The 14,899-nt window shown below is 39.4% G+C and overlaps 1 protein-coding gene across 1 annotated transcript; it reads left to right on the top strand.

Moving 5' to 3' along the window:
- Nucleotides 1-5,733: 5,733 nt before the first annotated feature.
- On the top strand, nt 5,734-6,711 carry LOC122449268 (olfactory receptor 52E4-like). Its single transcript, XM_043480810.1, has one exon. The coding sequence runs from the start codon at nt 5,734-5,736 to the stop codon at nt 6,709-6,711; it is 978 nt and encodes a 325-aa protein (XP_043336745.1).
- Nucleotides 6,712-14,899: the final 8,188 nt, after the last annotated feature.

The raw sequence follows: 14,899 nt of genomic DNA, 5'->3' as shown, positions 1-14,899 counted from the left end.
AATTTTATTGTTATAATGTGTATGCATGTTTAGTGAAGTTTACATTTTGAAATAAAATTTATGATTCATTATTTTTAAAAACTGAATAAAAAAGAATGTATATTATGAAATTCATGGATATGGAAAATGATAAAAATAGGAAAAATAGAAATAATGAAAGATAAAGGCATGCACTTCCCAGGAGAAATATAGACAAAAATTTTTTATCAAATCAACCTCAATCATCTCAGTACTAAGAACAAAGCAATGAAAACCACTTTTACACTCCTTAAGTTGGCATATACTTAGAACAAAAATCAGAAAATACTAAAAAATTAGTGAGGATATAGAGAAATAGTAATACTTAAGCATTGCCAATGGGATATTAAATGTGCATCCACTGGTTTCAAGATCAATTTGAAATACTTAGCAAAGTTAGAGATATGTATATCTTACAAACCAGAAATTTCACTCCTCAATATTATCCTTTGAGGCACACTGCAAAAGTGAACAGATATCTTTAAATAAGAATATTAAACACCATTTATTTTATCATTATTATCTTCAAATGTTTGTTTTTACTACTGAATTTCAGAATCACTTTGGCAAAATTTCAAATAAAATGAATCATTAAAATGTGTTTGGATTTGCCTTTAATTTATAAATTCATTTAAGAAGTTATAGCCTTTAAATAGTTGTGCTGGATTCCTTCGTGGTACAGTGGATAAGGATCTGCCCGTCAATGCAGGGGAAACGGGTTTAATCCCTGGCCTAAGAGGATTCGACATGGCTTGGAACAGCTGAGCCCATGTGTCACAACTACAGAGTCCATGCTCTAGAACACTTGAGCTGCAACTATTGAGCCCAAGTGCCACAAACTACTGAAGCCCAAACGCCCTAGAGCCTGTGCTCCACAAGAGATGCCACCATAGTGCAGAACCCTTACACCACAACAAAGAGTAACCCCTGATCGTGGCAACTAGATAAAGCCCGTATGCAGCAATGAAGACCTAGCGTAACCAATAAATAAATGAATAAATAAATTATTTTTAAAAGTTTTGCTTTTGGTGTCTATATACATGGGAAAACAAAAACAAGTAAAATCTCATGAACTAGGAAACATATTTAGCTAATATTTAAATGACATTATTTGCCTAGTCTTTCATTCATTCGTCAATTACATATGCCCACTATGTACCATTAAACTAGAGATCTCTTCAAGAATATTAGAGATACCAAGGGAAATTTTCATGCAAAGATGGGCACAATAGAGGACAGAAATGGTATGGATCTATCAGAAGCAGAAGATATTAAGAACAGGTAGCAAGAATACACAGAAGAACTATACAAAAAAGACCTTCACGACACAGAGAATCACGATGATGTGATCCCTCACCTAGAGCCAGACATCATGGAATGCCAAGTCAAGTGGGCCTTAGGAAGCATCACTACGAACAAAGCTAGTAGAGGTGATGGAATTCCAGTTGAGCTATTTCAAATCCTAAAAGATGATGCTATGAAAGTGCTGCAATCAATATGCCAGCAAATTTGGAAAACTCAGCAGTGGCCACAGGACTGGAAAAGGTCAGTTTTCATCCCAATTACAAAGAAAGGCAATGCCAGAGAATGCTCATATTACTGCACAGTTGCATTCATCTCACAGGCCAGCAAAGTAATGCTCAAAATTCTCTAAGCCAGGCTTCAACAATACATGAACTATGAACTTCCAGATAGTCAAGTTGGATTTAGAAAAGGCAGAGGAACCAGAAATCAAATTGCCAATATCCATTGGATCATTGAAAAAGCAAGAGATTTTCAGAAAAACATCTACTTACACTTTATTGACTATGCCAAAGACTTTGGCTGTGTGGACCACAATAAACTGTGGAAAATTCTGAAAGAGATGGGAATACCAGACCACCTGACCTGCCTCTTGAGAAACCTGTATGCAGGTCAGGAAACAAAAGTTAGAACTGGACATGGAAAAAGAGACTGGTTCCAAATAGGAAAAGGAGTACGTCAAGGCTGTGTGATGTCACCCTGATTGTTTTGCTTACATGCAGAGTACATCATGAGAAATTCTGGGCTGGAGGAAGCACAAGCTGGGATCAAGACTTCAAGGAGAAATATCAATAACCACAGATATGCAGTTGACACCATCCTTAAGGCAGAAAGTGAAGAAGAACTAAAGAGCCTCTTCATGAAAGTGAAAGAAGAGAGTGAAGAATTTGACTTAAAGCTCAACATTCAGAAAACTGAGATCATGGCATCCGGTCCCATCATCTCGTGGCAAATAGATGGGGAGACAGTGGAAACAGTGGCAGATTTTATTTTTCTGGGCTCCAAAATCACTGCAGATGGTGATTACAGCCATGAAATTAAAAGATGCTTACTCCTTGAAAGGAAAGTTATAAATGACCTAGACAGCATATTAGAAAGCAGAGACATTACTTTGTCAACAAAGATCTGTCTAGTCAAGGCTATGGTTTTTCCAGTGGTTATGTATGGATGTGAGAGTTGGATTATAAAGAAAGCTGAGTGCTGAAGAATTGATGCTTTTGAGCTGTGGTGTTGAGAGACGACTCTTGAGAGTCCCTTGGACTGTAAGGAGATCCAACCAGTCCATCCTAAAGGAGATCAGTCCTGGGTGTTCATTGGAAGGACTGATGTTGAAGCTGAAACTCCAATACTTTGGCCACCTGATGCGAAGAGCTGACTCATTTGAAAAGACCCTGATGCGGGAAAGATTGAAGATGGGAGAAGGGGTTGACAGAGGATGAGATGGTTGGATGGCATCACCTACTCAATGGACATGAGTTTGAGTAAACTCCGGGAGTTGGTGATGGACAGGGAGGCCTGGCGTGCTGCAGTCCATGGCGTCGCAGAGAGTTGGACATGGCTGAGCAACTGAACTCACTCATGGGCTGTGCTGTGCTGTACTTATCTCAGTCATGTCTGACTCTTTGAAACTCCATGGACTGTAGCCCACCAGGCTCCTCTGTCCATGGAGATTCTTCAGGCAAGAATACTGTAGTGGATTGCCATGCTGTCCTCAAGGGGATCTTCCCATCCCAGGGATCGAACCCAGGCCTCCAGCATTGCAAGTGGATTCTTTACTGTCTGAGCCACCAGGGAAACCCAAGAATACTGGAGTGGGTAGCCTATCCCTTCTCCAGGGGATCTTCCCAACCCAGGAGTTGAACCAGGACCTCCTACTTGCAGGCAGATTCTTTACCAGCTGAGCTACCAGGGAAACCTACTATGTGGCATGTAAGATGTTAATGAGAGGGACAGACTATTTGCAGAGAAATCAGATGGGGCTATTATCCCAGAGTGGTGTGATTATCCAGAAAATTAAGGTGAAAAGTTTTGACTAAAGTGAGAATCCTCTGGTTGATAATAGAAGGTGCTTGATGGAATTAGGGGCATACTATGAAGAAAGGTTTCTTTAGTAATTGTGTTCAGGTATTTGACAGGCCTGAGGATAAAATAATGGGGAGCAGGACTAGGAAGAAATGGTTATTTTTGGTTGTTACCTGTCATTCAGGACCACCTTGGGACATAGAGAAAAACAAATGACTAAGCTCAAGATTTCTGCATGCTATTAGAGTTACAACTTTCTGTAGGGGAAGCTGTGTGGATGTCTCTATGAGCAGGTGCATCTATGTTTGCCCTTACGGTGATGTAATGGTAAAGAATCTACCTGCCAATGGAGGTGATACAAGAGATTTGGGTTAGATCCCTGGGTTGGGAAGATTTCTTGAATTAGGAAATGGCAACCCACTCCAGTATTCTTACTTCGAAAATTCCATGGACAGAAGAGCCTAGTGAACAACAGTCCATGCCATGGTCGCACAAAGTTGGACATGACTGAGCAACTAAGCACGTAAGTACATTGATGTACTCTTTCTATTGATGTACTGACTGACCCAGCTCGTTTATATTGCCACTCACATTCCTTTGCCATTGTTTCACTCTTAGTGACACCTGACTGTGAACAAAGTCTCCCTACAGAGCCTGTCTACAGGCAGAACTTGTACTACATCGGGATTTAGAATATGGCTCCCTGAGGCCCATTTCTGATACATCTTTGAAAGATTTTATGATGCTTTTGTTCTGTCTTGTGCATTTTGCAATGGACTTGGAGAGATATTTTTGAAGACTTTAATGATGCTCTCTTTGGAACCATGAGAAAGGAAACATGGTCACATTTGGACTCAGAGATTGAGAGGATGCTGAAACAGGAGAGGCTGTGGGTGCTGAGTGAAGTAGGTGGTATCGAAGAAAATGCCCTGGAGGTGTTTGGATCAAAACTATTAACCTGAGAAAAAAGCTAGAGTGAAGTCAGAAAGCACTGAGGGATAGACAGAACTCGAGACTACTAACACCACTTTACCAGGGTATCAACAACAGGGTTTGTGCCTCTGACTATTTCATGAGCTTGAATACTTCAGCCAGGAAGCAAAGTCTCCCTGGTTATCAAATGCTCACACATGTGGGAATGGGGTCTTTGAAGGTGTCCAAACTGCAAAACCCTAATCTAGTCCCAGACTCAGATTTAACTTTACCCCCCTTCTCCAAGATCCCCTGGAGAAGGAAATAGTGACCCACTCCAGTACTCTTGCCTGGGAAATCCCATGGATGGAGGAGGCTGACAGACTATAGTCCACGGGGTGGCAAGAGTCAGACACAACTGAGTGACTTCACTTTCACTTTTCCCTCTCTCAGGCTCTTTCAGGACTGCCAAAGACAGCATTATTCCCAACATCCCTAAGGTCTACCAGCATTATCTTTTGGGAGCTCAGGGCAACCTTTAGCGTTCATCTTACAATTAATAGCAGTAGTGTGATGCTTAGGGGATGAAGGAGTAATGAAGATCTAATTTTGGACACCTTGGGGGCCTTTACTTAAGTTATTTAATGAGACACACCATGGATTCTGAGTGCCTGAGCAAGAGGAGTGGAGAGATGCTGGGCTATGAGTGTGCTCTTCAGGAGACAAATGAATGTTTGCTAAGCCATGCTTACATACATGTATATGTACTCACTCACAGGCATTTGAAGACGGTGTTTGGGACTAGCTTTCCACTCTCTTATTGCCTCACATTCAGGTAAATGATTCTAGGTGAGTATGGACTTTATATTCACATTTTGGTGGCCTCATCTCAGAGATTCAGATGATCAGAATCTTACTGCCTTCTTTATTCTTATTCAGCATTTTACAGTTCCCACGATTCCTAAGCCTGTAATAAATGTGTATTATTTAGCTCATGGATAAGAATTCTGCTGTAAGTTTTCAAGTTCTCTTATTTTATAAACAGCTTTTTGTTGACCTGTTTATTTGGCCTTTGGTTTGTTGAGAAAGGAATGTGATACTTTATCAATTTTTCTCTGTATTTCTATGTATGTTTGTTTCATATACTTTGAGTTATAGTCTTTCAGTGAAAATACATTAAAGAATATATTCAATGTATCCCTGTAAATTTAATGGCATGTTCTGGTAATTATGAATCCATCTGTTCTTAATAAAATTGCTACTATAAAATATATTCTCTCAGATATTAATTTTATGCCACATTATTAATATTCTACCATAGCATACAATTCTTTTCTATTCTAATAAAAAATCACAATTATTTTTGTGTATCTTAATATTCCAACTTTTATTTCTACTTTGAAAATCTTGATTCTTTTTAAAATCCAGACTCAGTTGTTTCTGAATTGCCCTTTTCAGGTGCTCCACCAGGGGACCAGCATGACTGGCTGCAATGCTTCCCAGGGCCACCCCCCTTTCTTCCTTCTCCAAGGCATTCCTGGGATGGAGGACAAACACAAGTGGATCTCTATTCCTTTCTCTTCCATGTACTTTGTCACCATCCTGGGGAACTGCACCATCCTCTTCACCATCTCCACAGAGCGCTCCCTGCATAAGCCCATGTTCCTGCTCCTTGGCATGCTGGCCCTCACGGACCTGGGCATGTCCACGACCACCATCCCCAAGGTGCTGTGCATCTTCTGGTTTGACCAGAGTGACATCAGCTTTGAGGGCTGCCTGGTCCAGCTGTTCTTCCTCCACTCCATCTCTGCCTTGCAGTCTGCCATCCTCATGTCCATGGCCTTTGACCGCTACGTGGCCATCTGTGAGCCCCTGCGCTATGCCACCATCCTTTCCAACAGCCGCATCGGGCTCATCGGCCTCGTGAGTTTAGTGAGAGCTGTCCTGCTCATTCTCCCCATGCCCATCCTCCTCCAGCAGATGCCCTTTCATGCCAGGCATGTCATCCCCACCACCTACTGTGAGCACATGGCCGTGGTGAAGATGGTGTGTGTGGACACCACAGTCAACAGGGTGTATGGTCTGGTGGTGGCCTTGTTGGTTGCTGGGGTAGACATCTCAGCTATTGCCTCATCTTATGTGCTGATCATCCGGGCTGTGATGCGGCTCTCTTCTCAGGAAGCCCACCAGAAAGCAGTAAATACCTGCACCACACACATCTGTGTCATGCTTATCTCTTACACTCCCTCACTGTTTTCTTTTCTCACTCATCGCTTTGGCCAGGGAATCCCACCTCATGTGCACACCATTCTTGGCAGCCTCTACTTCCTTGTACCTCCAATGCTCAACCCTATTATTTATGCAGTGAAAACCAAAGAGTTTCGGGACAAATTGACAAAATATGGGTGCTGGAAGAAGAAGCTTGTAAACATTATCCATAATCAGAAACCTCCCTGATTATTAGAGCTGGTGGGTATGAGAAAAAAAAAAGCAGATGCTGTTCCTGGAAGAATTGGCTCATGGGAAAAATATGTATACTTGCAGATTGCAACCAAAATCATTGGACAGATGGGCTAAGACATAGGAGACCCACCTCATTCACAGTAATTTAAAAGCAAGGCAGTTATCCTCTGTTAAATAAAAATAATGACATATTCTTCCATAACAGACATACATGTTGGGCAAGTTATATGTGGTCATGCATGTAAGAACAAGCACTTGGAACAATAACATACTGTATATATAAAATAGGATGATATGTTTCCATAAGAACATAAGAGCAAATAATAACTTGATCACCACTTGGTCACTTCAAGGCTAAGGTGTAATGTACCTGCGTATTTAAGGAGGAATAGAAAGTGGTGAAAGCTGAGGTGAGTGAGAAGGAACCGGGAAAGTTCTAAATTGCATTTAGGGTCATTATTTTATTATCCCTGCTGCAGAAGGCTTACATTTAGGGATCAAGAATTGTTGTTTCCTTGAAGAACTAGGCAATTTGGGTGTGAATATCACCTCCAATTAACAGAGAAATTTGAACAGATAATGAAAAATGGGAAAATTCTAATTTTAAAAAGATTTGTATGTATCTTAATTAATTTCATATTTTAATTCTTCAAGTCAACTCTCCTACCCTTTTCAACTAATTCCAGTGTCTGTCAGAATCTCTTAAAAAGACAGAATTCTGAGAAATTCTGCTGATGGTTATAGTTATAAAAGTTGGTTTTATACTGAACATTTTTGGCTACAGACATCTATAAGGCAGTTTCTCTGGGAACATGGGAGGAAGTCAAGTACAAGAACTTGAGGCACCTTTTGGAGCTCTGAGCCTCTACTCAGACATGGGAATTCATTCAGTTTAGAAGTTATTGTTTAAGACTTCTAGACAATGATTATGGATATTCTGCAAATAATTAAAGATGCATGAAGGCTGAAACAAAAATGATTCTAGGATTTGTCATTATATTGTAGAGCCAATCTATGAAGGCAGAATTTGGAGAAAGAGAATACCCACCATAGGGTCAACATGGCCACTATTTAAAGGAGAGTCATGATACTTAAACTAGAGGGGAATGAAAAACTTCTCCAGTGTAGTACCAGCTATGATAAATAATAATAAAGGCTTCCGATATACTGAATAATTGAATAACAAGGCCTGAGAAAGGAGGCATATTTCAAAGCTTGAAATAATGCAACCACAAGGAGAAAAATTAAAATTATGGATTGTGTAGGAAGTGTGTCTTCTATGAGTGGAGAAAACTTGCAGAAGCTATAATGATCGAGCACTGCCTACCTCTAACACATACCAAAAGTAGGTATTTAACCCACCCAGAAACATATAGATAAGAGAGACCCACAAATGACTCAGCACAATGTTTTATGATTAATCATAATATTTATACCACGTGTTGGAAATGACTAATGTGAACTTTTGAATCTAGGTTATAGAAGGAAATACAGACTTGTTCTCTCCTCTCTCCCTGAGCTGTGCCTCCCTTCCCTTATCCTTTTCACCTCTTCCTCCTCCATCTCCTTCTCCTTCTTCTCTCTCTCACTTATGTGTAAGCATTCCAGCTTCCTCGAAGCTGCCATGACATCATGTATGGATGGAGAGAGATTAATGAGGATTCCTAGCTGTTCAAGCCCTTACCTGTTTATATTCATTCAGCCCAGACACCAGACTTTGGAGTAAGTCAGTATTTAGATGATTTAAGCATTCTATCTGATGCCAAGCTGAACTAGCCTTCAAATGCCCCAGCCAGTACCTACAGGAACAGAAACAAAGTCTCCCTCTGAGCACTGACTAAAAAGTCAGATTTGTAAGCAAATTAAAATTGTTGATTTCTGCTGCTAGTTTTGACTAAAACTTATTTATTTTTACTTATTTTTTGGTTGCACTGGGTCTTCATTACTGCATGCAGGCTTTCTCTAGTTGAGGTGAGTAGGGGGTACTCTTCGTTGCAGTGCATGGGCCTCTCACTGAGTGGTTTCTCTTGTTGCAGAGCAGAAGCTTTACAGTGCATGGGCTTCAGTAGTTGTGGCACATGGGCTTAGTTGCTCCGTGGCATGTGGAATCTTCCTGGACCAGAGATCGAAACCATGTGCCCTGTGTTGGCAGATGGACTCCCATGCACTATACCACCGTGGAAGTCCTCAATGACTAGGTTTGAAGTGGTTTGTTATCAACAATAAGTATGGATACTGTGATTTATATTAAAAAATTTCCTTATGTTAATTTAGCCTAATATGACTAGGAAAATATTTCTCTACCCAGTGTTTATAGTTATCTAGAATTGACCAAACTGTAAGTTCTGAGAGAGTAATTCCTGCAAGATCACTCTCACTTCAGATGTCATCAGCTAGTTCAGGTTCCCCTAGCCGAGTAAAAATTGGGGGGTCACAATGATTACCCTCATGTTCAATACTTTTCTAGAGAAATCATGAAAATGTAGAAAAAATATACTTATGATTAAAACTTTATTATAACAAGAATATATAGAGTAAAACAATGGAAGTAGAAGATATATAGAACAGAGTCTAGGAAGGGTCCAAATGGGGGGTTTGAATCATCTTTTCCCTGTGAAATCATTGTTGTTCAGTTGCTAAGTCATGTCCAACTCTTTGCAACCCCATAGACTGCAGCACACCAGGCTTCCACATCCTTCACTATGTCCTGGAGTTTGCTCAAACTCTTGTCCCTTCAGCTGGTGATGTCATTCAACTATCTCATTCCCTGTTGCCCCCTTCTCCTCCTGCCCTCGATGTTTCCCAGCATCAGGGTCTTTTCAAATTAGTCATGTCTTTGCATCAGGTGGCCAAGGTATTGGAACTTCAGCTTCAGCATCAATCCTTCCAATCAATATTGGAAGGGTTGATTTCCCTTAGGATTGAAGTTTGATCTCCTTGCAAGCCAAGGAACTCTTAAGGGTACTGCTTCCTCTTGGTCACCATTTGTGACAATACACAAGGTACTGCCAACCAGGGATACCCACATGAGCCTTTGAGCATAAAAGTAATAAATACATTAAACTTTCCTCAACCGTCTGAGTAATAAAGTAATTTAGTAAGAACCACTTTCACACTTCTCAGATTAGTAAAATTAAAACAAAATAATCAAATAATCAAAGGGACTAGATCTATAGACAGAGTGCCTGATGAACTATGGATGGGGGTTCATGACATTGTACAAGAGACAGGAATCAAGACCATCCCCAAAAAAAAGAAATGCAATAAAGCAAAATGGCTGCCTGAGGAGGCCTTACAAATAGCTGTGAAAAGAAGGGAAAGGAAAAGCAAAGGAGAAAAGGAAAGATACACCCATTTGAATGGAGCGTTCCAAAGAATAGCAAGGAGAGATAAGAAAGCCTTCCTCAGTGATCAATGCAAAGAAGTAGAGGACAACAATAGAATGGGAAAGACTAGAGATCTCTTCAAGAAAATTAGAGATACCAAGGGAACATTTCATGCAAAGATGGGCACAATAAAGGACATAAATAGTATGAACCTCATAGAAGCAGAAGATGTTAAGAAGAGGTGGCAAGAATACTCAGAAGAACTAAACAAAAAAAACTTCATGACCCAGATAAACACAATGGTGTGATCACTCACCTAGAGCCAGACATCCTGGAATGCGATGTCAAGTGAGCCTTAGGAAGCATCAATATGAATACAGCTAGTGGAGGTGATGGAATTCCAGTTGAGTTATTTCAAATTCTAAAAGATGATGCTGTGAAAGTGTTGTACTCAATATGCCAGACAATTTGGAAAACTCAGCAGTGGCCACAGGACTGGAAAAGGTCAGTTTTCATTCCAATTCCAAAGAAACACAATGCCAAAGAATGCTCTAACTACCACACAATTGCACTCATCTCACACACTAGTAAGGTAATGCTCAAAATTCTCTAAGCCAGGCTTCAAAATGATGTGAACTATGAACTTCCAGATGTTCAAGCAGGATTTAGAAAAGGCAGAGGAACCAGACCACATTGCCAACCTCTGTTGGATCATGACAATGAACTCTTGAAAAATTAAGAGATTTCCAGAAAAAAACATATACTAATGCTTTATTGACTATGCCAAAGCTTTTGACTGTGTGGATCACAACAAACTGTGAAAAATTCTTCAAGAGATGGGAATACCAGATCACCTGACCTGCCTCCTGAGAAATCTGTATGCAGGTCAGGAAGGAACAGTTAAAACTGGACAAGGAACAACAGACTGGTTCCAAATGGGGAAAGGAGCACGTCAAGGCTGTATATTGTCACCCTGCTTATTTAACTTAGATGCAGAGTACATCATGAGAAATGCTGGGCTGGAGGAAGCACAAGCTGGAATCAAGATTGCTGGGAGAAATATCAATAACCTCAGATATGCAGATGACACCACCCTTATGGCACAAAGCAAAGAACTAAAAAGCCTTTCGATGAAAGTGAAAGAGGAGAGTGAAAAAGTTGGCTTAAAGCTCAACATTCAGAAAACTGAGATCATGGCATCTGGTCCCATCACTTCATGGCAAATAAATGGGAAAACAATGGAAACAGTGACAGACTTTATTTTTGGGGGCTCCAAAATCACTGCAGATGGTGACTGGAGCCATGATATTAAAGGACACTTACTCCTTGAAAGAAAAGTTATGACCAACCTAGACAGCAGAGGTATTATTTTGCCAACAAAGGTCTATCTAGTCAAGGCTATGGTTTTTCCAGTAGTCATGTATGGATATGAGAGTTGGACTATAAAGAAAGCTCAGTGCCAAAGAATTGATGCTTTTGAACTGTGGTGTTGGAGCAGGCTCTTGAGAGTCCCTTGGACTGCAGGGAGATCCAACCAGTCCATCCTAAAGGAATCAGTCCTGAATATTCACTGGAAGGAATGATGCTAAAGCTGAAACTCCAATACTTTGGCCACCTGATGCAAAGAACTGACTCATTGGAAAAAACCTTGATGCTGGGAAAGATTGAAGGTGGGAGGAGAAGGGGACAACAGAGGATGAGGTGGTTGGATGGCATCACCAGCTCAATGGACTTGAGTTTGAGTAAACTCCGGGAGTTGGTGATGGACAGGGAGGCTTGGCATGCTGTAATCCATGGGGTTGCAAAGAGTCGGACATGACTGAGTGACTGAACTGAAGTGTGCTGAAGAGTCACAGCTTCTGCAGGGGAATTTGTGTGGATGTGTCTATGAGCAGGTGCATCTATGTTTATATTGATGTACTCTTTCTGTTAATATATTGACTGACCCAGCACCTTTGTTTTGGCACTCACATTCTTCTGTCACTGTTTCACTCTTATTGACACTGACTCTGAACAAAGTCACCGTACAGAGCCTGTCTGCAGGAAGAACTTGCACTACATCAGGATTTAGAATCTAGCTCTGAGTCCTATTTCTGTTTAGTCTTTGCAAGATTTTGTGATGGTTTTGTTCTGCTTTGTGCATTTTGCAGTAGACTCGGCAGCATACTTTTTGATGAACTTTAATACTTTGCTTCCTCTGGACTCATGAGAAAAGAAATGTTGGCCAAATCTGGATCCAGTGCTTGAGAGCATATAAACAGGCTAGCAAAGATGTATCTGCTTAGAGACACAACCATACAGCTTCCACTGCAGAAAGGTGGGACTCTAATAACATGAGAGGCTATAAGGGCTGACGAAATGTGAGTTGCAGAAAATGACCTGGGAAGTGTCCATGGAAAAGCCATTGACCAGTAAAAAGGTTAGAGTGAAAGTCAGGATATCAACAACAGGGGTTTACCTCTTTTGCATTTAAGAACATGACTACTCCAGCCAGGTAGTAAAGCTCTCCTGGCTCTCCTACCTACACATGTATGGGAATGAGGGCCATTGCGATACCTAAACTGCAAAGCCTAATCTAGTCCTAGATTAAGTTTTAGCTTCACTTCCTGTCTCTCAGGCTCCTCCAGGACTGCAAAATACTGGAAGTTTCCCAGAATCCCTAAAGTCAACCAGCTTTATCTGTTGGGAGTACACGGCAACCTCCAGAGTCAATGTTACACATAACAGTAGTAATGCCTAGTGTATACGTTTGGGGAATCAGGCAGTAAAAATAGAGCTAATTCTGGGCATTTTGGGGGCCTCTACTTAGGTTACTTAAACAGCCACATCATGAAGAAAGCCTGAAGGTGAGGAGTGGAGAAATGCAGGACTGTGAATGTGTTCTCCAAGAGGCAAATTGATGTTTGCTAAGATATGCCTACATACATGTGTACATACTCACATGTACATATTTGAAGACCGTGTGTGGGACTAGTTTTCCACTCTCTTATTGTCTTATATTCAGGTAAGTGATGCTAGATGAGTAAGGGCTTTATATTCTGGTGGCCTCATCTCTGAGCTTCAGGTGATCAGAATCTCATCCCGTGCTTCATTCTTATTCATTATTGTACATTTCTAGTCACTAAGGTCCCCTTGAGTCCCATATTGACAGAAAACCTGTATTTTTCAAATAATTGTGGGTTGCTTTACTGTGTGAAAGTGATACGTGTTCTTAAAATTTTTCCTCATTGATAAATGTATATATTCTTTATCTGCACCATAAGTTTTCTTTTTCTTCCCTTTTTTCCTTTTTAATAATACATTTTTTTAAATTAAAGTGTAGTTGACTTACAATATTGTATTAGCTTCAAGTTTATTGTCTAGTTATCCAATTTTTTGTAGATTACAAACATAAAGTTTGTTATAATATTATTGATAATATTCCCTGTTCTAGGCATTACATCCTTGTGACTTATTTATTTTATAATGGGTAATTTGTACCTTTTAGTCCCCTTCTCCTTTTTCACCCATTCTTCCACCCTCCCCTCTGGCAACAGTTTGTTCTTTGTATCTCTATTTCTTGCTATTTTTTTTTTTTTTTAGATTCCACGTATGAGTGAAAATATACAGATTCCAAATAAAAGTGAAAAAGAAAATATAGTTTTCTTTCCCTATCTGACTTATTTCACTTAGCAAACAACCCTCTAAGTCCATCCACATTGTCCCAAATGGCAAGATTTTTTTATAGTTAAATAATATTGCACTGTATATATAACATCATAAATGTATATATTTACATTTCTGAATGGAGAATTATATTATAAGCCTAAGTTTTATTATTTTTTAAAAACTTTTGTTGACCTACTTGATCTTGTTTGTTGAGAGCTATGTAATACTTCATTAATTTCTCATTGAATTTATTTTTGTTTCACGTATTTTAAGTATAGTCTTTAAGTGAAAATTCACTAAAAATAGATGCAATATATTCTTAAAATTTAGCATGTTCTGATAATAAACAATGAATCAATCTGTCCTTAATAAAATAGTTATGATAAAACACATTCTCTTAGATATTAATTTTATGCCACATTATTACTACTCTAATACTACAATGTGCTACTATATCATATTGATTATATATATCATGATATCAGAATTATTTTATGCTACTTTAAATCTACCCTTTTTCTCACTTATTATTATTTTTTAATTGGAGTCCCAGGCTGTTCTTTTAGACTGCAATATAGAGGGGAATCAGGAGCATGAAGTCAATAGCAGACCACTTTAGCACACCAAAGTGTTATTACAAATTATAGCTTATCTGAATTTAGTCTAGAGAACAGGGGACTCAGTGCTTCATAGGATATTCTCAACCACGACAGTCTAAATTTCTTGCCAGATGGACACATGCAGGTTTGCAGGAAAAATCCAAACTGTGCTGAATCTTCAGTGTTGAACTTTAGAAAACACTGTGGAAACCTACAATTCTGATCAAATGGAAGTCAAACAGGCTGTGGTGGTTTTGAAGATATTTCCCTTTTTTCAGTTTTATTGAGATATAGTTTATATACAGCACTTGTATAAGTTTAAAGAGTACAGCATAATTTAACTTATATACCTCATGAAATTATTATCACACTAAGGTTTGTGAACATCCATCATCTCATGCATATACAAAATTTTAAAGAAATAGAAAAAAATATTTTTCTTTTTGATAAGAACTCTTAGAATTTACTCTTAACTGTCAAACATATTTATAATATTGCACATTACATCCCTAGTACTAATTATAACAGAAAGTTTGTACCTTTTGATTGCCTTCATCCAACCTCCCCCAGAATTATTTTTGTGTATCTTAATATTCCAACTTTTATTTC

Source organism: Cervus canadensis, chromosome 11, assembly GCF_019320065.1.
Source record: "Cervus canadensis isolate Bull #8, Minnesota chromosome 11, ASM1932006v1, whole genome shotgun sequence".
Classification (NCBI taxonomy): domain Eukaryota; kingdom Metazoa; phylum Chordata; class Mammalia; order Artiodactyla; family Cervidae; genus Cervus; species Cervus canadensis.
Note: the sequence above shows the minus strand (reverse complement) of the source record. Positions and strands in the feature narration are given on the sequence as shown.

Excerpts from the sequence above, each read along its gene's own strand:
- LOC122449268 (XM_043480810.1), top strand. The coding sequence starts at position 5,734 with ATGACTGGCTGCAATGCTTCCCAGGGCCACCCCCCTTTCTTCCTTCTC.